Source organism: Heterodontus francisci, chromosome 25 (genome assembly GCF_036365525.1).
Source record: "Heterodontus francisci isolate sHetFra1 chromosome 25, sHetFra1.hap1, whole genome shotgun sequence".
Classification (NCBI taxonomy): Eukaryota; Metazoa; Chordata; class Chondrichthyes; order Heterodontiformes; family Heterodontidae; genus Heterodontus; species Heterodontus francisci.
In genome coordinates, this window is record NC_090395.1 from 29,133,417 (window position 1) to 29,159,831 (window position 26,415).

At 44.4% G+C, this 26,415-nt stretch overlaps 1 protein-coding gene across 4 annotated transcripts in view; it reads left to right on the forward strand.

Moving 5' to 3' along the window:
• The window catches only part of ampd1 (adenosine monophosphate deaminase 1 (isoform M)), a 48,031-nt gene that overhangs the window by 13,182 nt on the left and 8,434 nt on the right, over positions 1 to 26,415 (forward strand). For all 4 annotated transcript variants that reach the window (XM_068057638.1, XM_068057640.1, XM_068057642.1 and 1 more), the window contains 5 exons: positions 5,175 to 5,369; positions 13,181 to 13,312; positions 17,504 to 17,667; positions 20,410 to 20,536; positions 21,705 to 21,868. In XM_068057638.1, the coding sequence (XP_067913739.1) occupies positions 5,175 to 5,369; positions 13,181 to 13,312; positions 17,504 to 17,667; positions 20,410 to 20,536; positions 21,705 to 21,868 (782 nt within the window). The remainder of the gene's footprint in view (positions 1 to 5,174; positions 5,370 to 13,180; positions 13,313 to 17,503; positions 17,668 to 20,409; positions 20,537 to 21,704; positions 21,869 to 26,415) is intronic.

Consider the following 26,415-nt stretch of genomic DNA (forward strand, 5'->3'; position numbering starts at 1 on the left):
GTATTTTGCCCACCCCAATCTCTGTCTGACCACCTCACTATTCCTCTGCCTTTCTACTTTCCTGCAGCCATTCCAGGCTTGAACTCTCCTGGAAGACACCCAGAGCATTCTCTGTGCCTTTCTTGGTAGTCTCTGAAGAGCCCATCCTAGCACCCATTGCTGTCTCCTTACAAGCAGCAACCCAAATGTCCTGTCCTCCTATAGAGTCATAGAGTCATATAGCACAGAAACAGGCCCTTCGGCCGATCGTGTCTCTGGGTGAAAACATTTTTCCTCAAATCCCCTCTAAACCACCTGCCCCTTACCTTAAATCTATGCCCCCTGGTTATTGACCCCTCCGCTAAGGGAAAAAGTCTCTTCCTATCTAACCTATCAATGCCCCTCATAATTTTGTACATCTCATCTTATCCCCCCTTATCCTTCTCTGTTCTAAGGAAAACTTATCTTGCTGACCTTCCCAAATAATGCTCCCACTGGAGACTAATCTTGCCAACCATCTTTGGTCCTCTGCCATAACTCTATTCTCACTTAACGACTAATCACTAAATTCCCTTCCTGATCTCCATGGTAGGTGACATTGTAAATGGTTGCCTTCCAATGTCATCATCATATCTTTCCTCAAAATGTCCGCTTTAGGCATTCTGCCTTTCCAAACAACAGCCCCATCTTCAATGTTACTTTCCTCTTCAAAGTTCTTAAACGTGTTGTCACTTCCCAAATCAGTGCCCATCTTCCCTACAATTGTTTGAAATTCTCCAATCAAGTTTCCACCACTGCCTCAGTACTGCAACAGCACTAACCAAAGTCACAAATGACATCCTCTGTACCTGTGATATTATCCCTCCTCCTCGTCTTCTGCCTTGCTGCACTGCCTGACATAGTTGGCTACACCATTCTCCTCCAATGCCTCTCCTCAGTTGTCCAGTTCACTGGTTCCACAATTCAAAACCCAATTGTAGCCAGAACAGTTCCAGTAATGTCTTCTTGTCTCATTCCTGTACTGTTACCTCAGGAGTCCCTTAGAGATTTATCCTTGTCCCGTTTCTTCATCTGCATGCTGCTGCCCCTTGGTGATCTCATCTGCAGACAAGGGTTGGCTTCCACATTAAGCAGATAACACCCAGGTCTATCTTACCACCACCTCTCTCAACCTATCCAAGGCCTCTGCATTGTAGGTTGTTTGTCCAGAATCTCACATTCTCAAAAGAATTGCTGTTTCCTCCAGTTCAACATGAGATGACCATTGTCACTGCCCCTGCCACAAACTCCATTTCCTTGCCACCGATTCCAGCCCTTTCCCCAGCCACTGTCTAAGCCTGAACCAGGCTGTTTGCGCCCTCAAAGCCCTATTCGAGCCCAAGCTAAGATACCACACCATATTCTCTCCATCATAGAGCTCCTCCAAACCAGTTCTGCCTGTTGCCCAATCTTCACCCATCTGCCGTTCAAATTTTCATCTATGCCTTTGTCACCTCCAGGCTCGACTATTCCAATACTCTTCAGTACTCCCTGACCTCCCTGCTCTTTTGATGCCATCCCAGGCTTGACTCCCTATTATATAAGCCGACCGTTTCCCTCTATGCCTCTATTGGCATCCTCTGTTGGGCTCATCCCACTCTCTCGTCGATCTTCCCACCCAATCAGCCCACTGGGATCTAATCTTGCAAATCTTCTTCCTGTCCAAATCAGCCCACCCACTGTTGACTCTGTGGACTCTGCTAGTGGATCAGCTCTCAACACCCCTCTGCACATCTCCAACTAGAATGTCTATTTACTTGTGAACAAAGCCCTTGCCATCCATGAACTTATTGTGGATGATTGCATGGACATCATGGCCTTCACGGAAACCTGGATGAGGGGTGATGACACTTTTCCCCTTAATGAAACCTGCCCACCTGGCTAATCTTCCACCACTTGCCCCACCAAGACCATCATGGTTGCTGTTTGGCGCTTATCATCAGATCACACCTTGGCCTGAACCCCTACTCCTCTGGCACTTTCTCCTCCTTTGAGCATCTCACCTTGTTCCACCCCTCTCACCTCTCTTTCAAAATCATTGTTCTCTACTGCCTTCCAAGTACGATAAAAAATTTATCACTGAGATTATCTTCACTGCTTTTCTACCTCAGACTCTCCACCAAATGATTTCTCATCCTTGGTGATTTCAAAGTCTGTCTAACTCATTGTGCTCTCTCTCTCTCTGTAAATTCACTGCCCTCTTATCCTCCCTAAATTCCTCCCTCCATGTAAACTCCCCAACCCACACCCTTGATATGCCATCTCACGTGGTCTTGCTAGTCCCACTGTACCAATTACAGATAAGGCCATCTCTGATCGCTTTCTTGTCTCACTCTCCACCCACATCCCCCTTCCACACCCTAACCGTACCTCATTCTGTATCTGCCCCTGGAAAAACTATTCCCCAAATCACTTACAACTGTACTTTTAAAATCCCAACTACATAGCTTTTGGCCCTCTGTTCAGCTACTAATTTGTTCAACTGCAAGCTCACTTTCACCTTTGATGCCCTAGTCCCCAATAAAACATTACTCTCTTGCACCCTAGCTGCTCCCCTGGTACAGCCCTCATCACCACTCACTTAAATCCAAGGGTCACAGACTTTAAAGGAGATTGCGGAAAACTGCTTTAATCATCCACTGTCAGATCTGGCTGGACCACTTAAAACATGATTGGATCTTGCTGTTATTTGCTAAAACTGCTCACTATTGCAGGATCATCTCTGTTCAGCTGTTGTCCCTCACTCCTTTAAATCTGCCGTTATCGCCCCTCTCAAAACACCAACCCTTGACTCCACTGTCCTTACAAACTGCCATACTATCTCCAACTTCCCTTTCCTTTTCAAAGTCCTTGAACATATTGTCGCTTCCCATATCTGTTTCCATCTTTCCTGGAACTCCATGTTTGAATCCCTCCAATCAGGTTTCCCCTGCCACAGAACCGAAACAGGTCTTATCAAAGTCACAAATGACATCCTGTGTCAAAGATAAACTTTCCCTCCTCGTCCTTCATGACCTGTCTGCAACCTTTGACATGGTTGACCACACCACCCTCCTCCAACACCTCTCCACTGTCCAGCTGGGTGATACTGCTCGCACTTGATTCCATTCTTTTCTATCTAAATGTAACCAGAGAATCACTTGCTATGGCTTCACTTTCTGCTTCTGCACCATTACCTCTGGTGTCCCCCAAGGATCTATCCTTGGCCCCCCTCCTATTTCTCATCTACATGTGGCCACTCAGTTACATCATCCAAAAGCATAGCATTAGTTTTCACGCGTATGCTGATGACACCCAGCTCTACCTCACCACCACCTCTCTCAACTTCTCTGTTATTGCTAAATTATCAGACTTATCCAACATTCAGCACTGGATGACCAGATATTTTCTCCAATTAAATATTGGCAAAACTGAAGCCATTATTTTCAGTCCAAACTCCATTCCCTAGCTACTGACTCCATTCCTCTCACTGACACAGCCTGAGATTAAGCCAGTTTGTTTGCAACCTTGGTGTCACATTTGACCCCGAGATGAGCTTCCAACCTCATTTTTGTTCCATCACTAAGACCGCCTTTTTCCACCTCCCTAACATTGCCCAACTTCACCCCACCTCAGCTCACCAGCTGCTGAAACCCTCATTCATTCCTTCGTTACCTCGACTCTTGACTATTCCAACACACTCCTGGCTGCTCTCCCACATTCTACTCTCCTAAAACTTGCGGTCATCCAAATCTCTGCTGCCCATGTCTTAACTTGCACCAAGTCCCATTCCCCTATCACCCCTGTGCTCGCTGACCTACATTGGCTCCTAGTCAAGCAACAGCTTGATTTTAAAATTCTCATACTTGCTTTCAAATCTCTCCATGGCCTCACCCCTCCCTATCTCTATGTGATTTCCTCCAGCCCCACAACCCTCAGAGATATCTGCGCTCCTCTAATTTTGGCCTCTTGTAAATCCCTCATTTCAGTCGCTCCACCATTAGTGGCCATACCTTCAGTTGCCTCGGCCCTAAGCTTTGGAATACCCTCCCTACACCTCTCCACCTCGCTGTCCTCCTTTAAGCCGCCCCTTAAAATCTACCTCTTTGACCAAGCTTTTGGTCATCTGACCTAATAACTATTTATGTGGCTCAGTGCCATTTTGTTTTCTAATGCTCCTGTGAAGCACCTTGGGATGTTTTATTACGTAAAAGGTGCTATATAAATATAAGTTGTTGTTCGCTCCTGGAGGGCTATCCATCCTCCACCCTTCGTAAAGTTTAGCTCACCCAGGCTGTGCTGCATGTATCCTATCCTGTACCAAGTCCCGCTCACCCATCACCCCTGTCCCCATTGACCTGCATTCGCTCTCAGTCTTGATCCTAAAATATAAAATTCTCATTCCCCACATTACAATCCTTTTATGGCCTTGCCCCTTCCTATCTCTCCCACCCTACAATTGGCCCAGATTGCTTCATTCCACTGACTCTGAATTCTTGTGGATCTCCCCCCCCATCCCACCCCCACTCTTTCCATTTGCCTCACCATTGGCAGTTGTTCCATCAGTCGTCTAGGCCCCACACGCTGGAATTTCCTTCCTAGACCTGTCTGGCTCTCTTCCTCCTTCTCTTCATAAAACTGTCCAATAACATGCCAATGTTTCCTTCTGTGGCTTGGTGCCCATTTTTAAATTGCGCCTTTGTGAAGCTCCTGTGATGTTTTTCTTCAATGAAGGTGCTATATAAATGCAAGTTGCTGTAATTGTAAGTTTTTCTCGTACAAGGTGGAGAGTAGCATGATTAGGGATTCACAAAGTATACTGGGCAGCATTCATTCATGAGCCTGTCTGACTCAAAAACAAATGAATGATGAATGGTGCATCTTCTGTGACAAGGAGCCAAGCCCAGTGCTCCAAAATATTGTCCAACCATTCTCCTACTCACCTCATGCTTTATCAAGACCTCCAAACTGTCTAATTCCTTGTTTCTGTCAGTCTTTACTTCAAATTATAATGTAAAGTTTTAAAAACCCAGGGTTGGTGCCACCTAATTTTTAGATAGACCTTGTCCATTTTCGTACTCCTTTAAACCTTGCTGACATCCCACACTGTGACCTGCAGACTTTTACACATGAGAAAAAGTCTAAGAAATGTTCATCTTCCCTTTCTCTCTTCTCAGGTTGACACGCACATCCATGCAGCAGCCTGCATGAATCAGAAGCATCTCCTTCGCTTTATAAAGAAGTCCTCGAGGGTGGATTCAGATCGCATCGTCTGGACTTCCAAGGACACGAAGCTAACGCTGAAAGAGCTCTTTGCTAAGCTGAAGCTGAATGCCTATGACCTGACGGTTGATTCCTTGGATGTGCATGCGGTAAGTGTACTCAGTTACATTTAAGGCACTCCCAGCAGAGAGCTATGTTTGAAGGAAGAGTGGGCTGGAAATAAGGCTACAAGATTAGCCCATATTCCTCGACCCACTATCTGTTTGAGTGTGGATCACTCATGGAAGCATTGGAGTACTGAATTTACCTTATATAGTGACTACTGGGAATGAGTGGTCAGGCAGGGGCACAGAAGGTTGGTTGTGCAGATGCCCACGCAAGAGGGTACCTGAAACAAGATGTTTGCCTTAATTCTGCTTTTTATAACAGATTTCTTGTGCGACTTCTCACAGGTAGTGGCATTTGTCTGCTGACAGGGAGTGGTACTTGATCTGACCTGTCCCTTTAAAGCCACAGCTAAATTACTTTGTTTGGAGAAGGTGTCTCGCTAGACAAATCTGTGTAACTATCTACATTTACTGACTTGATTGAGTTTTCGGATGATGTAACAGAGAGGGCTGCAGGGTAATGCAGTTGATGTGGTGTACATGGATTTTCAAAAGGCATTTGTTAAAGTGCCATATAACAGGCTTGTCAGCAAAGTTGAAGCCCATGGAATAAAAGGGACAGTGGCAGCATGGATGTGAATTTGACTAAGTGAAAGGAAACAGAGTAGTGTGAACGGTTGCTTTCCAGACTGGAGGAAGTATATAGTGAGGTTCCCCACACCTCTGTATTAGGACCACTACTTTTCTTGATCTATATTAATGATCTAGTCTTGGATGTACAAGGCACAATTTCAAAATTTTTGAATGACACAAAACTTAGAAGTATTGTGAATTGTGAGGAGGATAGTGATAAACTTCCAGAGGGCATAGGCTGGTGAAATGGCAGATTAAAATTAATATAGAAAAATGTGAAGTGAAACATTTTGGGAGGAAGAACGAGGCAATATAAAATAACGGATACCATTCTAAACAGGATGCAGGAGCAGAGGGTCCTGGGAGCATATGTGCACAAATGGTTGAAGGTGGCAGGGCTTAAGAAAGAAGCTAAAAGGTATATGGTAACTTGGGCTTTATAAATTGTGTCATGCTGGGCCCCCGCCTGCCAAGAATGAGGTATATTAATTTCGCCATATGGACATTAACTTTCAAGTTGTTGCTGGGAAGAAGAAAAGACCTGTTTCAAGGGCTGCCAGACACTTGGCTGGAGGATATTTGCATACCAATAGGGACAAGAGAAGTTACTTCCCTTATCCGCTTATCCTAAAATGGACTTTGATCACATGATATTGTATGTAAGAGGAGACATTCCAGGTTCGGCTAGGACAAGAGAATCCACAAACACAAAAGTGGTTACACCAGTTGGTCATGTGGCTAACCTGCTGGCCAACTTGAGAGTTTTTGAATTGTGCACAGACAGTTTGAACTGAGAGAGACTGTTTGCTTCTGGACTGAGAAGACCTCTCCTGTCTGCTCCCATCCCTTTCTCACAAGCCTCTGGACCCACTGAAGACACGTGAACCTCAAGAGAGAAAAGTCTCCTTCATCAAGCAAGGTTTAAGAAGAATACTGGGCCCCAACGAAAAGCAAGAGCTACCTATAATCAAGGACTCTACAGCGAGCTCGAAGAACAGTAACCAAAACCATCTTCAGATATTGCCTCAAACTTTTCCACTTAATTTTTCTTCTGCTCTTTTCTGTCTCTATCTGCATGTGTGTATCATGTATGCATGCTCGCGTGGGCACATAGCATATCTGTAGGCGCTAACTGAATTAAAGTTTAAGTTTCATAAAGTTCAACCTCTTTTTTCTTTAAACCTAAGAAAACCTGTTTGGCTGGTTTCTTTGCCTTACAATTGGAAAGCAGTGAACAAGGATTCACCAAGGGGGAGCTGAAAACATGGTGTGTTTAAAATTAAACCCTGTTACGGTAAGACCAGGTGAAGGCTAGACCCCTTTCTTACCTGGTTGTAACAATAGAGGCATAGAGTACAAAAGCCAGGAAGTTATGGTGAATCTTTATAAAACACTGTCTCGGGCTCAACTGGAGTATTGTGTCCAATTCTGCATACCACACTTCAGGAAGGACGTGATGGCTTTAGAAAGTGCAAAAAAGATTTACGAGAATGCTTCCAGGGATGAGGGATTTCAGTTATGTGGATAGATTGGAGGAACTCCTTGAAGAAGAGAAGGTTGAGAGGAGATTTTATAGAGGTGTCAAAATCATGAAGGATATGGACAGAGTAGATAGGGAGAAACTGTTCCCATTGGCAGAAGAGGACACCAATTTAAGGTGATTGGCTTTGTTTCTTTTGCCAATGAGGAAAAATGTTTTTTACACAGTAAGTGGGTAGGATCTGGAATGTACTGCTTAAGAGTGTGGTGGAGGCAGAACATAAGAAATAGTAGCAGGAGTGGACCATACGGCCCCTCGAGCATGCTCAGCCATTCAATACAATCATGGCTGAACTTCTGCCTCAACTTGGCTTTCCTGCTCGCTCCCCATATTCCTTGATTTCCTGACAGACCAAAAATCTATCTCTGCCTTAAATACACTCAACAATGGAGCATCCACAACCCTCTGGGGCAGAGAATTCCAAAGATTCACAACCCTTTGAGGGAAGAAATTTCTCCTCATCTCAGTCCCAAATAATTGGCCCCTTATCCTGAGACTGTGCCCTGTTTTCTAGATTCCCAAACCAGGGCAAACAACCTCTCAGTGTCTATCCTTTCAAGCCCCTTCAGAATCCTGTATGTTTCAATGAGATCACCTCTCATTCTTCTAAACTCCAAAGAATAAAGACCCAAACCTCTAATTCCAGATGTGCACCTTCATTGTACTGCCTCCAATCCAAGTAGACCCTCCCTTAGATATTACTACCACATTCCTTTTCAATCCCCAATTGAATGACATCCTGCACCATGGTGCCATAGTCAGTTTGTCTATCCACCCTGCAGTCCTTGTTCTCATCCACACAGGTAGCAAGTGCCTCATATCTGTTGGTCAAAGTCAAGGGCTGAGGCTTCTCCATCACTACTTGCTGGAACCTCAAACTTGCCTGACTCTCAGTCACATCCTCCTGTCCCTGACCACTGACCAACTCTAAAGTTGTACTTAACCTAAGGGGTGTGACTGCCACTTGGAAAAAAGTATCCAGGTACCTCTCTCCCTTCCTGATACCCCACAAAGCCCTGTTTGGACTCCAGCTCAGCAACTTTGAGCCAGAGTTGCACAAGCTGCAGATATTAACCACAGATATGGTTGCCCAGGATTGCAATGCTTTCCACAAACTCCCATATGTTGCAGTTACGGCAGATCATCTGCCCTGCCAGGGTCTGTCTAACCTTATTTGATTACTTTACTAATTTAGTAACTGATTAACTAAAGTAATAGCAAGTTACAGTCTCCTAGCTTGGAGACAAAAATAAGAACACTCACCAGCTACTGGAGGTAAAACTAAAGGAATAAAAAGCAGCACCTCCTTTCCCCCTCTACACCAAATTCCTGACTTTAGCACTCTGTTTACAAAATGCACAGTTCCACAACCACTGTGCAGTAGCAAACTTTATCTATTATATAGAGAGCTTATGATACACACCCACACAACGCTGAGTAATTAACACTTTTCAGGCAACCACTTTGAGTTGATTGACAGTTAATTGCCACTGTCAGATAGTTTCTGTTTACTAGGTATTGTAACTAGCTTGCAGTTTTAAAGTGCTGAGTCAGATTTCTCCTGTTTACCTACATTACAGCTTGAGAAATACTGACCAGAGAGATCCCACTTGCACTAAATTCCCAACTGAGCACTCTGTTTTCAAAGAATTCTGTTCTGGATTGCTCTGTGCTCCACATTCACAGATTTAATCATAGCTTTCAAAAGTGAATTGGATACCTATCTAAAGAGAAAACATTTGCAGGGTTATGGGGAAAAAGCAGGGGAGTGGGATTAGGTGGTCTTGCAGAGAGCTGGCATGGATATGATGGACCAAATGTACTCCTTTTTTATTCTTTCACGGGATGTGGACGTCGCTGGCTAGGCCGGCATTTATTGCCCACTCTTAATTGCTTTTGAGAAGGTGTTGGTGAGCTGCCTTCTTGAACTGCTACAGTCCTTGGGGTGTAGGTACACCCACGGTGCTGTTAGGAAGGGAGTTCCAGGATTTTGACCCAGTGACATTGAAGGAACGGCAATATAGTTCCAAGTCAGGATGGTGTGTGACTTGGAGGGGAACTTGCAGGTGGTGGTGTTCCCATGCATCTGTTGCCCTTGTCCTTCTAGGTGATAGAGGTCACGGGTTTGGAAGGTGCTGTCAAAGGAGCCTTGGTACGTTGCTGCAATGCATCTTGTAGATGGTACACACTTCTGCCATTGTGCATCGGTAGTGGAGGGAGTGAATGTTTGTGGGTGGGGTGCCAATCAAGCGGGCTACTTTTTCCAGAATGATGTTGAGCTTCTTGAGTGTTGTTGGAGCTGCACCCATCCAGGCAAGTGGAGAGTATTCCATCACACTCCTGACTTGTGCCTTGTAGATGGTGGCCAGGCTTTGGGGGGGTCAGGAGCTGAGTTACTCACCATTGAATTCCTAGCCTCTGACCTGCTCTTGTAGTCAAGGTAATTATATGGCTGGTCCAGTTAAGTTTCTGGTCAATGGTAACCCCCAAGATGTTGATAGTGGGAGATTCAGTGATGGCAATGCCATTGAATGTCAAGGGGAGATGGTTGGATTCTCCCTGTTTAAGATGGTCATAGACGGACACTTGTATGGCATGAATGTAACTTGCCACTTATCAGCCCAAGCCTGAATGTTGTCCAGGTCTTTCTGCATATGGACACGGACTGCTTCAGTATCTGAGGAGTCGCGAATGGTGCTGAACATTGTGCAATCATCAATGAACATCCCCACATTGGACCTTATGATGGAAGGAATGTCTTGATGAAGCAGCTGAAGATGGATGGGCCTAGGACACTACCCTGAGGAACTCCTGGGACTGAGATGATCAACTTCCAACAACCACAACCACCTTCCTTTTTTCTAATTAGGACTCCAACGAGTGGAGAGTTTTCCCCCTGATTCCCATTGACTTCAGTTTTGCTAGGGCTCCTTGATGCCATACTCAGTCAAGTGCTGCCTTGATGTCAAGGGCAGTCACTCTCACCTCACCTCCTGAGTTCAGCTCTTTTGTCCATGTTTCAACCAAGGCTGTAATGAGGTCAGGAGCTGAGTGGCCCTGGCAGAATCCAAACTAAGCGTCAGTGAGCAAGTTATTGCTGGGCAAGTGCCTCTTGATGGCATTGTTGATGACATTTTCTATCGCTTTGCTGAATATTCAGAGTAGACTGATGGGGCAGTAATTGGCCGGGTTGAATTTGTCCTGCTTTTTGTGGACAGGACATACCTGGGCAATTTTCCACATTGTTGGGCAGATGCCAGTGTTGTAGCTGTACTGGAATAGCTTGGCTAGCGGCATGGCTCGTTCTGGAGCACAAGGCTTCAGTACTACAGCTGGAATGTTGTCAAAGCCCATAGCTTTTGCAGTATCCAGTGCCTTTAGCCGTTTATCTTGATATCATACGGAGTGAATCGAATTGGCTGAAGTCTGGCATCTGTGATGCTAGGGACCTCAGGAGGAGGCAGAGATGGATCATCCACTGAGCCCTTCTGGCTGAAGATTGTTGCAAATGCTTCAGCCTTATCTTTCGCACTGATGTGCTGGACTCCCCCATTATTGAGGATGGGGATATTTGTGGAGCCTCCTCCTCCTCCTGTTTGTTGTTTAACCATGCTATAATTATCTGATGCTATGATTTGTAAATTTACTGACGTCACTCAGTGGTTCATTATGCTTATTTGTAAATTTCTGGCCCAGCACTGGTTTCCTTGCTGACCAGCTTTTTTTCTTTTTGTTAAGCTTGTTTTACATGTGTAACAAACTGGGGCACCTTGAAGTGTGACAATTAGATTGTATCAAACGTCACAGTGTATTCAGAATATCTCAAATATCTCCCAATGATGTAGCTCACTGTCAGTGGATGATATGTTGTGATATAATAGGGCTGTGATATAATAATAGAGCTGTTATAGCATGTTATCCGAACCACTGGAGTGATCAAGTCAAATTCTGTTTTTAATTACATATTGACCCAGATTTTGTGGTTAGCGGTGAAGCAATGGCGCTTGCTGCTGGCCTTGAACTAATGTACAAACTTGCCTAACACGATGGTTGGATTTCAGCTCCAAGAAGCGAGGATTCCCTGACAGTGTGAGCCTTAGGGTGACCCTGCAGCATTCTGTGGTGCGGGTCGAAAGGACAGGTCATGTGGTGCAGGGACTGGAAACCACACCCACATAATCTGTCAAAACCAAGCTGCTCCCATATCTGTTATGCTAAAAAGTCATTAAAACCAAAAATAATATCAGATTAATTTGATTCGAATCATTTTACAAAATCAAAATTTATACATATTTTTAAAAGTCAGATAATTCATTTTAAAAGCCATGCACATTAAATCTTGTTACATCCGTTTGAACATTTTAAAAATCTGATAAATCATGATAAAAGGTTGTATACATTAAAACATTTAAAAAGTCAGATAAATCTTGTTAAATCTATTTGAACAATTTAAAAGTCTGATGGAAAGTTGAAAAATCTATCTGTGTTGGGCAACTATTTTGAAAGTTTCTTCTGGTTGCAGTGTCCTCAAGTATTTGCGAAATGAGAGGAGGCTTTTAACGCCTCAAAATGCCAGCCCAAAAACATTTTGGTCAGAACAATTCATTATTAGTGGGCAATCAGCCCAGACTCTAGATACTACCATATTCTTGTTTTAATCTGCAGTTTGGCGACGGATATTGCAAAGCCTCCGAAGTAGTGAAGATTGGCCCACCACAACTTCTGGATTTACGCACTGCAGTGTGCACTGTGGAAGTTACTGGGTCTCTCCACTGTGTGAGGGTGATGAATGCTGAAAGCTTCACCATCATTGCCTCTGCAAAATCTGGGCCATTATTTCTGAATCTTTATCAGTGTTTAGGGAACTGAGTTCTACAACTGCTAATTTTTCTGTAGAAACAGTAAACCAGTGGGCACAAAAGCTGAAAAGGCTCAGCAGGTCAGACAGCACCTGTGAAGAAACAGAAGTTGGTTGGATGACGTTTACCATCAAAGACCCTTCCAACTGGCTTGACAGGAAGTCTGATGCATGATTATCAAATGTGTACAGACTTTGTGATTGGTTCAGTTATGAACATTTTGTATTTTTTAAATGAGGCTGCAGATATGGATTTCTAACGAGCGTAGGCACAGGCCAAAAGCAAAAAAAAAGGAACGATCAGACAAGAGTCATTTCAGTGGACTGAATCGAACAAATTGAGATCTTCTCTGAGAGGTAGGTAGACTTTAGTTAACTCTCACAGCTCGAAAAGAGACAAGAACGGGAGCTGTGTATATAACAACTGTTTATATGGATAAAGGTTAGCATTTAGATTCAGAGGAACAAGCTTTGGTCTGGACCGGTTTTGAGACCCAGATCTCATGCTGCATTACCAACATGTGCCTGAACCATTGGTATCAGTCAAAATCACCATGAAGATTGTCAGACTGTCAACTGGTTCACAAATATCATTTAGGGAAGGATAATCTGCCGTCTTTTCCCAGTCTGGCCTACATGTAACTCCTGTATCAATGCTAAAGTAGTTGACTCTTAACAACCCTATAAAGCGGCTTAGCAAGATACAGTCAAGAGAACTAGGATGGGTGATAAATGCTGGCCATGCCAGTGTCCCTCACATCCCGAGAATAAATAAAAGTACAAAGTGCAGGAACTATCCTTTTTGAAATTATATTTACTCAGGGTCGTCAGACGTTCCAGCGTTTTGATAAGTTCAATGCTAAGTACAATCCAGTGGGTGCCAGCGAGCTCCGTGACCTTTATTTGAAGACAGAGAACGCCATAGAAGGCGAATACTTCGCTCATATCATCAAGGTAATGTGATATCTTAACTTATTTGATTTATGTCCACCCATATGTCTGCATCCTATCTTGCACTGCGGTCCACGCAACCATCATCTTATGTCCTGGCTGGTGAACAAGAGTTCCCAAAAGTACTAAATTTAAAACCCTTATCTTCAAAAACCTCTATGGCCTCAACCCTCTTGTCCATGCAACCTACTACACTCATTGGTCTTTGAACTCTGGCCTCTTGTGCATAACCCCTCCCTTCATCCCAACATCGGTGGCAAACCCTTCAACTCCTTGATCTAGTACTCCTTCCCTTAATCTTTACTCTTTTTTTTAGAGATACAGCACTGAAACAGGCCCTTCGGCCCACCGAGTCTGTGCCGACCATCAACCACCCATTTATACTAATCCTACACTAATCCCATAGTCCTACCACATCCCCACCTGTCCCTATGTATTTCCCTACCACCTACCTATACTAGGGGCAATTTATAATGGCCAATTTACCTATCAACCTGCAAGTCTTTGGCGGTGGGAGGAAACCGGAGCACCCGGAGGAACCCCACGCAGACACAGGGAGAACTTGCAAACTCCACACAGGCAGTACCCAGAATTGAACCTGGGTCGCTGGAGCTGTGAGGCTGCGGTGCTAACCACTGCGCCACTGTGCCGCATCTCTGTGATCTAACTCCATATACCTGCCTTTGCCCCATACCCTTTAATACCTTTGGCTCGCAAAAAACTATCAATCCCAGTTGTAAAATTAACACTTGATCTAGCATCAGTTTCTGTTTGCGGAAGAGAGTTCCAAACTTCTAGCATCCTTCACATGTAGAAATGTTTCCTAACTTTACTCCTGAAAAGCCTGGCTCTCCTTTTTAGACTATGCCCCATGGGTCTAGACTCCCCAATCAGTGTAATAGTTTCTCTTGATCAATTCCATCAGAAACAGATTAACTGCTTACTTGTCTTATTGCTATTTATGACATCTTGCTTTTTGCAAAATGGCTGCCACATTAACTTACATAGCAGCAGTCAGTGTACTTCAAAATAATTCATTACATGTAAAGAACTTTGAATGGTTCTGAAGATCACGTTATGACATTAAATAAATACTGGTCTTTTTTTCATGTTTTTGAACAAAAATGTCTGCTGAATCTTGAACAAGCTTTGGTATATTTTGAAATAGACACATAGGGGTCAAAAATCTGTGGACCTTTAATCCTGGTATAAATGCCGGAATCAGAGTGCTGGTGACCTCCAACACTGCCCTCACTGAAGTTTGTGGAATCAGGGGAAAGTCCCATAATTAAACTGGCTGAATGCCCATGCCCTTGATATACCTGCCTGCTCCAGAAGGGCTCCTGTGTCTGTTTCAGAGGACAGGTGCTGGGGTCCCCCAGAATGATACCAACCTTGCCCCATTGGCTTTCTTTATAAGACTTTTTTTTATTCATTCATGGGATGTGGGTGTCGCCGGCCAGGCCAACATTTATTGCCCATCCCTAATTGCCCTTGAGAAGTTGATGGTGAGCTGCCTTCTTGAACCACTGCCATCCTTTGGGTGTAGGTACACCAACAGTGCTAAATTTGACCCAGTCTGAATCTCAAGGTAGGCCCCACAGCTGCTAATGCTCTGCCAGGCTAAAAATAATGGAATTCCTGCCCAGCGAGTCCCAGCTCCCAGCCACATCTCCCTGATGATGGCGGTCTTGAATCCAACCCTAAGAAGGTCCCACAGCCAATGCTGTGGAAGGTCTAGTTTGTGACGCTTCTGCTGGTCTCCTACCCTGTTTTTGGTCCTCTTGGTTCTATTATGTTACTATGGGGCCTGAATGTCTTACAGCAAAAAGTTTGTTTTGCAGGATCCCCTTCTATGTATGAAACAGCTAATACTGCGGAAAATCAATCATTTTCAAGATCACCCTATCTGTATGATTATTGAGCAGCCATGTTCCAATTTATTGATCCTCTACCTATCAATCATTACAACCCCTGGGAACAGGCTCCCTTTGTTGGATACATATATTATTATGTATGTAGCCTGAAACACTACAGGCTCCTGTTTCTGATCACCATCTAGTACAGGGAACGTGTATGAAGCTGATTTAAACTTGGCTAAATTTTCATCAATAAGGCAGTAATGGATGTACCTGGAACCTGATTGTCACTTTGCAACAGAACTCGACATGGCGTGCGTCATGGATGCACTGACCAGTTTCAGTGGCCGTACAGCCAAACAGGACCAAAAAAAGGTAAGTTGTAAATTATTTTTGTGGGGCCCGGAGGAACACTCCTTCTTCCTGTGAGCAGCTGCCCGTACCCCAGAATTCCCCACTCCCTCCTCCTCCCCGCCCCTAGACTGTACCTTATACAGCTACTGAGCCATCTAATATTGTACCAGTCTGAATCCAGCGCATTGCATTGGGATACCCGTTTAGGGGTGAGCAATTCACCAGTTCAATTTAAATGAGATCTGGGACCATCCTCCCTCCCACCATCAATCAATCAATTGCCCTCTTTTGCCCACCTGAAAGTTACAATCTACCTGTTATGTATTCACCGGTTTGCTGGATATTTTATATATCAGATTTATCTCAGACAATGCAGATATGACACTAGTTCTAAATCAACAACAGGTTTATTTACAGTACTTTAAAATATCTCAGCACTTACAAGATTTCAACACATTGTCTCTACAGAACTCAGGTCTTTTTACCTTCTTAATGGTTTCCAGTCATTAACTCTCAAACTCCACCTACAGATTTAAGCAATTAAGCACAGTGAACATTGATCAGTTAAAAAACTAATACAATCAAACACAGATCAATTAAACCATTGAACACTGCACTACCCCTATGTGTTAAGGTCATGTGAGGCCAGGGCTGTGATGACGCCCATGGTCAAATAGCTTGTCAGCACTCCATGGTGCATCTGACATAAAAGGAAGAGCCTCCTGGCTAAATGCAGGATGGCTATTGTTGAACAGTAGCCCAGTTTGAACTGATGTCTGCAGGAGTGATGGGGCGAAAATTAGAGAGAAAAATTACTCCTTATTACTGCAGCATCACCAATACCTTCCAATACCTCAATGCTGTCTGTACACAAATCCTTGCATCTTAAAGATGCATTTTCTCCATCAAAATTGGTGTCAAGTCTTATTCTGTTTATTTACAAACACACACAATGATGGTGTCCACTGTCTAAGAACCTATTATTGCCCTGAAAAAGATGAATTGGTATTTCTCTCCCCACACGTAAAATGGTTTATCCAACAATTCTTAGTGAAGTCAGTACCTGGATTGGTATTGAATTCCATAACATTTTTGAAATGCCCACTTTTGGAGAACGTTCTCTGTTCATTGTTCTCTCTGACTGAGAAGGTAACTAGTGATGGTAATCGTGGATGATACTCTTAATCCAGACTCTTAGAGTCATAGAGAGATACAGCACTGAAACAGGCCCTTCAGCCCATCGAGTCTGTGCTGACCAACAACCATTTATACTAATCCTACATTAATCCCATATTCCCTACCACATCCCCACCATTCTCCTACCACCTATCTATACGAGGGGCAATTTACAATGGCCAATTTACCTATCAACCTGCAAGTCTTTGGCTGTGGGAGGAAACTGGAGTGCCCGGCAGAACCCCACGCGGTCACAGGGAGAACTTGCAAACTCCACACAGGCGGTACCCAGAACCGAACCCAGGTCACTGGAGCTATGAGGCTGCGGTGCTAGCCACTGCACCACTGTGCCGCCCACTCTTGCAGCTGGTAGCCTGGGATGATTTACTGAGGGTAATCTTAACCTATCTCCCCAGGTGGGAAACCCTTGAAACCAGGTGGAATGCCAGTTTTACGCCGTTCCAACATTACTCCCCACTGACTTGGATAGAAACTCAAATCGGACATGTTATGAAACCAAAGTTGCACCTGATTGCAGAGGTTTCCTGATGGGAGGGTTAGGTTAAAAGTGCTTCCATTAATTTTCTTTCCTCTCTGTGGGTGGAAATGGCTGGCATTGGAGGTGTTGAGTTGCGGGGAACATTGATATGAATCCAACTAGCAGCACTCTATATGTCAATGTGTGTTACTACTTCAATCCACGAACCCTCACAATGTTGTGTCGGACTCTCTATTTTTAGAGCAGACAGTCTGGAATATAATAGTGGCTGTCGGTAATATTAATGTTATCTCTATAACATGGCAGGAAGTGGCGTCAGATTTGGAAGATGCCAAGTATCAGCACTCAGAGCCGCGTTTGTCTATTTACGGACGGAAACCAGATGAGTGGATTAAGCTGGCATCTTGGTTCATCAGGCACAGGGTCTTCTCTCCCAAAATGAGATGGATGATTCAAGTCCCCAGAATCTAGTAAGTTGGAAGCTGCAGCAGAAAGAGTTGCAGAAGAGTTCAGATAGATTCGTTATCTAGACCCTGTTACAGACAGACTGCCAATATATGAATGCCAAGCTGAAGGTTATGGGCTGTACATAGGGAATCCCAAAGGGTGAAAAAGTAGGAGATGAGGTAAATTAAAAACTTGTGATTGGAGAGTTTTGTGCTTAGACGGTCTCTGAATTTTTGTTTCCAATTTCAATGGTGGGTTATATTTAAATAGCAGGCTCTCAGCAGTGGGCTTTCTGTGCTCTATTCAGTATGACATGTTCAATCAGAGGCAGGCACAGTTCCTTGTGTATCAGCCCATCCCCACACCTTGAATGCAAAGCACATCTCATCGGAGGGGAAAAAGTGGAAGTACGGGTTAGTACAGACTTTCACAAAAATTGCCTCATCATCTGGGAATTCTAAACATGGAATGTTAGGCAAATCACAGGGTGGGTTTAGTGCTCAAAATGTTTCTCCAAGGACAGACTGTCACTCTTAGGGATTGTTACCTGTGTTATGATTGAGGCACGAGGAGTGCACGTTTATACTAGTCCCAATTCTCCACAGGTCACAATATATATTTAAATTTTCTCACTTACCATTACAGTCAATCATATACTCTATTTTTCCCAGAATAAAACACACTAACCAGGTTTCTTTAATAAACAACAAAATTTCAGGTGAAGCAGCAATTTACTTGTACTTCTTTCAATGTAGTATACTGTATTCGCTGCTCACAGTGTGGTCTCCTCTACATTGGGGAGACCAAGCGCAGACTGGGTGACCGCTTTGCGGAACATCTCCGCTCAGTCCGCAAGCAGGACCCTGAGCCTCCGGTTGCTTGCCATTTCAACACTCCCCCCTGCGCTCATGCTCACACCTCTGTCCTGGGATTGCTGCAGTGTTCCAGTGAACATCAAAGCAAGCTCGAGGAACAGCATCTCATCTACCGATTAGGCACACTACAGCCTGCCGGACTGAACATTGAGTTCAATCATTTCAGAGCATGACAGCCCCCCATTTTACTTTCATTTTTAGTTATTTTTTCTTCCTTTTTTTTTACATTTTTTACAATCTTTTTTTTTGCATTTATTTCATTTCTTCTTAGTTTGTTCAGTTTGCTTACCCACTGTTTTTTTTTCAGGTTTGCACTTGCTGCTGTTCAATATTCAGTGTATTTACACCTATTCTGTACTAATGCTTTGTCTTTCAACACACCATTAACATATTGTTTGCCTTTGCTCCATGACCTTTTGGTCAGCTATGTGGCCTGGTCCAATCCAGACCTCCTTTGTTATCTCTTGCCCCACCCCCACCTCACTTGCTTATAACCTGTGACTTTTCTAATATTTGTCAGTTCTGATGAAGGGTCACTGACCTCAAACGTTAACTCTGCTTCTTTTTCCACAGATGCTGCCAGACCTGCTGAGTAGTTCCAGAATTTCTTGTTTTTATTTAAGATTTCCAGCATCCGCAGTATTTTGCTTTTATAAAATTATCAGTTTATTATCAAACAAGTCTTAACTAAAAATGAAATAAAATATACACACACAGATTGAAATATTAAAACCCCTTATTTATCTTAGCCCCTCACAGACACACACATGCAAACACCAGTTAACTGGAAAAATAAAAGGGATTGTTGTTTATAGTGCTGTTACAAAGAAAACAAAAAAAGCACTTAGGCAGAATACTTGTCCCTGGTTTTTATGTGGTGTCCCAAATGCGTATAGATAGCTGTCACTGGGATCTTCCCAGAACAGTTCTTTCCAGATGATGTTGAAGATCAGTTTGGGTAGGCTTTCCAAGAAATACAGCTACAGAGGCTTCAAATAGGTCTTACAGCAGAAATATGGTGACAAGGTTTCAGTTTCCACACATTCAATATGCAGGGTTTCTTCAACTACAGTTGGAAGTTGGAAACTGACACAGTGGAAATGCAATATTTTTTCAAGAGAGAGGGAGAGCTGGGTCCTCTTCTTTTGGCAGGCAAAAACCAACTGGCTGTTGTAGCAGTTTAAATTGAAACTAAAAACAATCCAGAAGTCAACCTCCTGATCTCCATAAATCTTGACCTGTCACTTCTTTGTAAACATCTCCCTAAGTAAAAAAACAACTCCTGCTGGGTGATTATCCACAGACAGGTGCCTTTCAGTAAGACTTGTTTACAAGCCAAATTCAGGGACCTTCTGGTGACTTCTTTTGAAACAACACAAAATGTAGCATCTCTTCAGGATTCCAGATGAATCAATGTCCACAATTCAATTATAAGCCCTTAAAACATATTTTACAAAAAAGGGAAGTAATTTCGTAGCACTTGCAAGCTCATAATGATATGGAACAAAAGTAGAGAAGGCTTGAGACACTTGGCAGGTCTCTGTGGAAAGAACAGATGAGTTATCCTCTTTGGTGTAGACCCTTCATCAGCCCATGCAAAGAGATACTGCGGAGAAAGTCTGTGGAGCAAGAACAGGCAATTACACCTCCTGGGTGGCCCTTAAAGTACAGGTTCCTCCGCACTATGGAGTATGGATAACAATGTCTGAAACATCCCGGCTCAATCACAAAACAGAAACAAGTTGCAAACAAGAAACATACCAAAGTGCTGATCTTCTTGAACACTTCTTAAGAGCTGCAGTTTCATCTTATTTAAATGTATTTTGACTTGTGGTACCAAATCTGTTTGCATTGTTTCTGATTTTTTTTTGTTTAAATCTTATTTTTAAGTGATATTTTCAGAGCCCAAAACTTCATCCCACATTTTGGTAAAATGCTTGAAAACATCTTCATGCCAATCTTTGAAGCGACGGTGAACCCTCAGGATAACGTCAAGCTCAGCATCTTCCTCAAACACGTGAGTGAGGATAGCAGGAGATATACCTACCGATGAGATCCATTTCCCCTGTACATGGGCTTTGTGGCATCACACATGTTGAATTTGGGTGGTTGAGTAACACGGTTGATAGCAAGTCAGCAGCCCTTCATTGACTTCAATGGAAATAATGGAAACCGAGGGAGATGTAAAAATAGCTGCTGTTCCCCTATCACCCACTTGACAATGTTGTACAAAGCCAAAATTACCCGTGAGTCTTTGGCTACATTGACTCTGAGACTATATAGCATTTCCTGACTGTTGTTCTCACTTCTAAGGTCTGGGTTCCCTGTGACATAACAGAGGCTGATAGCCCAGTATAACAGTAAGAGAGTGCTGCATAATAGCAGTGCTAACTTTCCTTCAATTGGTGTAAAAGATCCCATGGCACCATGAGAGCATGTCCTGACCAATATTCATCCTTCCAAACAAAATTAAGTGCATATTAACAGGTCATTCACCTCATTGCTGTTTGATGGATTTGGTTATGCGCATTTGTCTATATAACAGTCTTTGTGCAACCAGTGAGTAGATAGCTGTGCTTCAGTGGGTAGCACTCTCATTTCTGAGTCAGAAGATCCTGAGATCACGCCCCACTCTACAGCGTTGAACATAAATCCATGATGACCCTCACAGTGCAGTACTGAGTGAGTGCTATCAGAGGTACTGAGTTGGATAAGACACAGAACTGAGGTACTGTTTACCCTCCCAGGTGGACCAGAATGATATCATGGCACTATTTTGAAGAAGAGCAGAGGAGTTCTCTCTGGTGTCCTGGCCAATTTAGCCTTCAATCAATGTCACTAAAGTAGATTATCGAGTTATTCTCATATTACTGTTTGCGCGAGCTTGCTGTGTGCAAATTGGCTACTGCATTTCCTACATTACAGCAGTGACTACATTTCAAAAAGTACTTGATTTGCTGTAAAGGCACTGAGGTTGCAAAAGGCGCTATAAAAATGCAAGTCTTGCTTTCTTTACTTCAAGAGTAATTGAGTTTGCATGAAGCAGTTTGAGGTCTTTTAGATAGATGGTTATGAGGCGCTCTATAAATACAAGTCTTTATTGTAACAGTGGCCGATTCTGCATGATCGATAACATTTTTATTTTGACTAATGAGTCTTTTCTCCTCCTTTCTTCAATGACCCAGATCACTGGCTTTGACAGTGTGGATGACGAGTCCAAACACAGTGGCCACATGTTCTGCGTAAAGAGCCCAAAACCTGAGGAATGGACCATGCAAAAGAACCCTTCGTATTCCTATTACCTCTGTTATATGTATGCTAACATCATGGTCCTCAACAACCTCCGAAGGTAAAGCCCTTTCATCAGCCAAGAGCTACAGTATGAAGTTGTGAAACTTGGTGCTATTTATGTTGACCCATTTACATGCACAGAAAGTATTGATTAACTGCTCACAGCAATGTGATCTCACTACACTAGCACCTACTTCCACTTCTGTAACATTACTCATTTTCACGTCTGCCATTAAAATACTCATCCATGTCATTGTTATCTCCAGACTCAACTATTCAAATGCATTCCTGGCTGTCCTCCCACTTTCTCCCCTCTGTGAACTTGAGTTCATCCAAAGCTTTGTTGCCCATATCCTAACTTACATCAAATCTCATTAACCCATCAACTCACTTCTCACTGATCTACAGTGGCTCCCAGTCCAGCAATGCCTCAATTTTAAAATTCTTATGATTGTTCAAATCCCTCCATGGTCTCACCCCTTCCTATCCCTGTGACCATTGTTAGGACTGAAGCAGGAGGAGTGCACTGTCTTTTCTAGTTCCACTTCTCCACAGGTCACAACATCTATTTAAATGTTTACCTGGTTACCAGTACAGCCAATCATACCCTCTATTTTTTTTATCCCAGAATAAAATACACCAACCAGGTTTCTTTAATAAACAACAAAATGATCAGTTTATTATAAAACAAGACTTAACCAGTAATGAAGCAAAGCATTAATGCACAGATTGAAATATGAAAGTTTCCTTTTTAAATTCCCCAATTACACTCACACACATGCTGGAAAAATACAGAAATTCTCTCTGCAGAGGTCTGTTACAAAAAAAGACTACTTTGGCCAAATAGTTGCTAAATCTTGTTGAAAAGAAAAGATATGGAAGGAAGTCAGGTGTCCCTGTTTTGGTCTGATGTCCAGGTATGCGGAGACGGGTCACTGGGATTGTTTCAGAAGCAATCTGTTCTGGAGATGTCGAGAATTATTCTAGTAGGCTTTCTAGGAGAAATGTGGCATCAGGGTTTTCCACCAGCACACACTTGAGTCGCAGGATTTTTCTCAGCTTCTCAGGGGCTTAGCAGCACCAGGGATTTTAGCTCTCCCACACCGGATTTTTGCAGGATTTCTTCAAAGAGGTAGAGAAGGAGGTGAGCTGGGTGGTTTCTTTTTTCCTTAGCAGGAAAACAACAACTGTCTTCAAACAGTTCACACCCCAACTAAACTGAAAACAATGTCCAAACCCCAAACAGAGAGTTGACCTCCTGACTTCCATAAACCTTGACATGTGACTTCTCGGTCACCATTTTTCCCCAGGTCACCAAGGATTCTGTTGTTTACTTAGCCCAAATCACAGGTGGTTTCCAGCACAGGTGGTTTTCAAACAATGTCTCAAGTGTCCTTTCAGTGAACTTGGTAAAAAAAACATGTCAATGGAATCTTTTCAATTTTAACTCAAGTCCCGAAAAAATAATCTAAAGAATAGAAGCACTTTCGTAACACCATCAAAGCCTTATAACCCACTGAGATCTCTGTATTTCTCCAATTCTGGTCTCTTGAGCATCTCTGATGTGCATCTCTCCACTGTTGGTGGCTGTGCTGTCAGCTGTCTAGGCCTTAAGCTGTGGAATTTCCTCCCTCTATACTTCTCTCTCCTCATTTAAGTAGCTCCGTAAAACCTGCCTCTGAACAAGCTTTTGGTCACCTGTTTTAACGGGCTGAATTTTATTTGGGTGCTGTGCTGTGTGGCAGCACCCTTTCAACTTAGTCCGGCACCCGCATTTCGTGGCCGCCGCAGAGCCCCTGCGATATTATGCATCACTGCGCCGAGCCTCCCCCCACCCCCCCCCCGATATTACTTGGGGCGAGGCGGGACATTCGGCACAGTGAGGAACCCTTTGACAGCTGTGCAGCAGGTTCACAGACCTGAAAGTTAACTCTGCTTGTCTCTCCACAAATTCTGCCTGACCTGCTGAGTTACCCCAGCACTTTCTGCTTTGCTGCCACACACTTACCCTGCTGTGTCCCAGTGTCCTGTGAAGTTGCGATCCTCTTCTCCCACTCAAGTGTAATATTCCTTCTTGTAGGTGTGCTGCCACTGGGTGAATAATCTTAAATTTGCACATTCCAGGATGTGAGACTTAAATAGACCATAAAAGGCATTACAGAGGTTTACAGAGAATACACTGACACAAATGGGAATGCACGGGTGTCACAGCAATGTAAATACGTCTTTCACTAAATGTTCCTCACCAACATGTGCGTCCTTTTCTCTGTGCGAATGATGTGTACCAGCATGTAGTGCCAATGTCACATCCCTTTGTACCGTTGGCCCTTCAGAAGAGCCAATGTATGCAATAACATCATTGCCATGCCACCATTACACCTGAGGGTCTCCACAGATGCAATGACAGGGACATTGGCTCAGTCAGCTGCTGCCTCTAATGGTTTACACAGGGATGCTCCAGATGTGGACTGGTATACAGAAGGTGAGCGAGGGTGATGTTTGTCTTGCAGAGCTCATGTCTGTTCCTATGGAGCAGACAGCCTTTGTCTGATAAGCCACTTCCGTACATCCCTAGCTCACTGCTAGCCCTGCGTGCAGAGCCTGGGCGTCATCTGCCCTCCCATGCGTCTTTCATGATGTATGGCCTCAGCGTCCTCATAGTCCGAGGAGGAATCCTGTTGATGTCTCTCCTCATCATGCCAGGCCTGGCCCCTATTGGGTGCGTAGATGTGCAGAGCAGCAAGGAAAGGAGCTGGCCTTTTCAGCCTGTAGTACAGGGCATCACCCTATCCATCCAGGCATTAGAGGCAATCTTTCAGCATGCTGATCTTCTGCTCAATGGTGGCTCATGTAGCTCAGTGGCTGGTGTTGTATCTCTCCTCTGCAGCAGCGGTGGAGTCTCTCACTGGTGTCGGCAGCCATGTCTGCAAAGGATAGCCCTTATCTCCAAGAAGCCACCCCTTCATCTGAGCCAGTTCAGTGAACAGTGGTGGCGGCTGGGACTGGCACAAGACCCAGGTGTCATGGCAGCTGCCTGAGAAATGGTCACACATTCGCTGCAAGCATCTGTGGTGATCACATATCAGCTTCACCTAGATTGAGAGGGCTCCTTTAATGGTGACACCTGCAGGTGGTAGCCTGGCAGTAGGCCTGATGACCACATGAGAGCAGTCTATGAACATTACAACCTATGGTTCTCCGGCAATGGTGCCAGAACCAATGGCCCTCTGGGCCTGGCTGTGAGAGTCCATCCTGAAGCGGATATCCTCACTGGCCCTCCGGTGCAGGGCATTGGTGACTTCCCTGATGCAGTGGTGCACTGCTGACTGTGTGACCCCACAAAGGTCTCTGTCGGGCCCCTAAAAAGCTGCAGCGACATCAGGCTTGAGAACCGCTGCCACTATGAGGAACAAAGGCATTGGATGTCCACCAGAGCCCTTGGGCTGCAGGACATCCTTGAGCAGGGCACAGAGACGTGTCACCACCCTCTCTATATGTGCAATCTCTTCTGACACTGGTGCTCTGATATCCGATGGCATGTCATGTGGGGCCTGTAGATGCACGTCAAACGTAATGGTGAACTCCCCTTGGGGGCTGCTGCTCACAACCAGGGGCTTCTACATGGATCGCACCTGCCTGTTGTTATTGCCTCTGGCGCATAAGGATCCTCACGTGCAGAGGATCACACGATGTAGGTTGAGCCATACCTATTTCCATGTGATAAATAAGGTTGAAACCTGCATGTATTCGAAGATTCCTAACAGGGGCAGGGATTGGTGTTGACAGGTATATCAGCTGCTTTCCTTGATCAACTATGTGGTGTGCCATGGCATTGCCCATCTTGGCCAACACTCAGAGCGGCACAGCATGACCACATAAAGATCCTACTAGCTGAATCGATTGCCCCCACCATCCATACAATCTTAATACTCCTGCCCTTTCTGGCACCCTCCCCACACACAGGGTGCCTAGTGTGCCATTGCCCCCTCACAAACACAGAGCCTACACTGTTAACGGAGGGATGGTACACGGTGCCTCCCTTCATGCCAGCACAGCTTTCCCTCCAGTAATCTCAGACCCCCTCCCTTTCAGAATGCAGAGTGCGACCCCTGTGTATCCCTCCCACCATCCCTTTAGGAATGCAGAGTTAGACCCCTGAATATCCCCCCTCCCTCCTCCCTTTCATAATGCAGAGTGAGATCCCTGAATAACACAACTTACCTTCGCTGGAGACAACTTCTGCCTCTGAAGACCCGCTGGCTTTTCAGATCGTGAATGGGATGTCACATGACAGCCGCCCGTTCAGCGTAAAATCCGGCTGTGTCGGTGGAGCGACGGCGGGCTGCATAATCAGCATTACCATATGTTGATTGTGGTGTCGCCAGCATGCAGCAGGGGTGGGTGCCGCACCGAGGTCCCGCCGCTGCTGGTAATATGCGGCGGGCCCTTCTCGACGTCGCGGTTCGAGGCGGGCCTCTCCCTGGAGCATTTTACCGGCCCCCGCGCCACAACCAGCGGTGCAAGTGGCCAGTAAAATTCAGCCCAATATCTCCTTATGTGGTTCAATGTCAAATGTTGTTTTATTTATGCTCCTGGGAAGCTCCT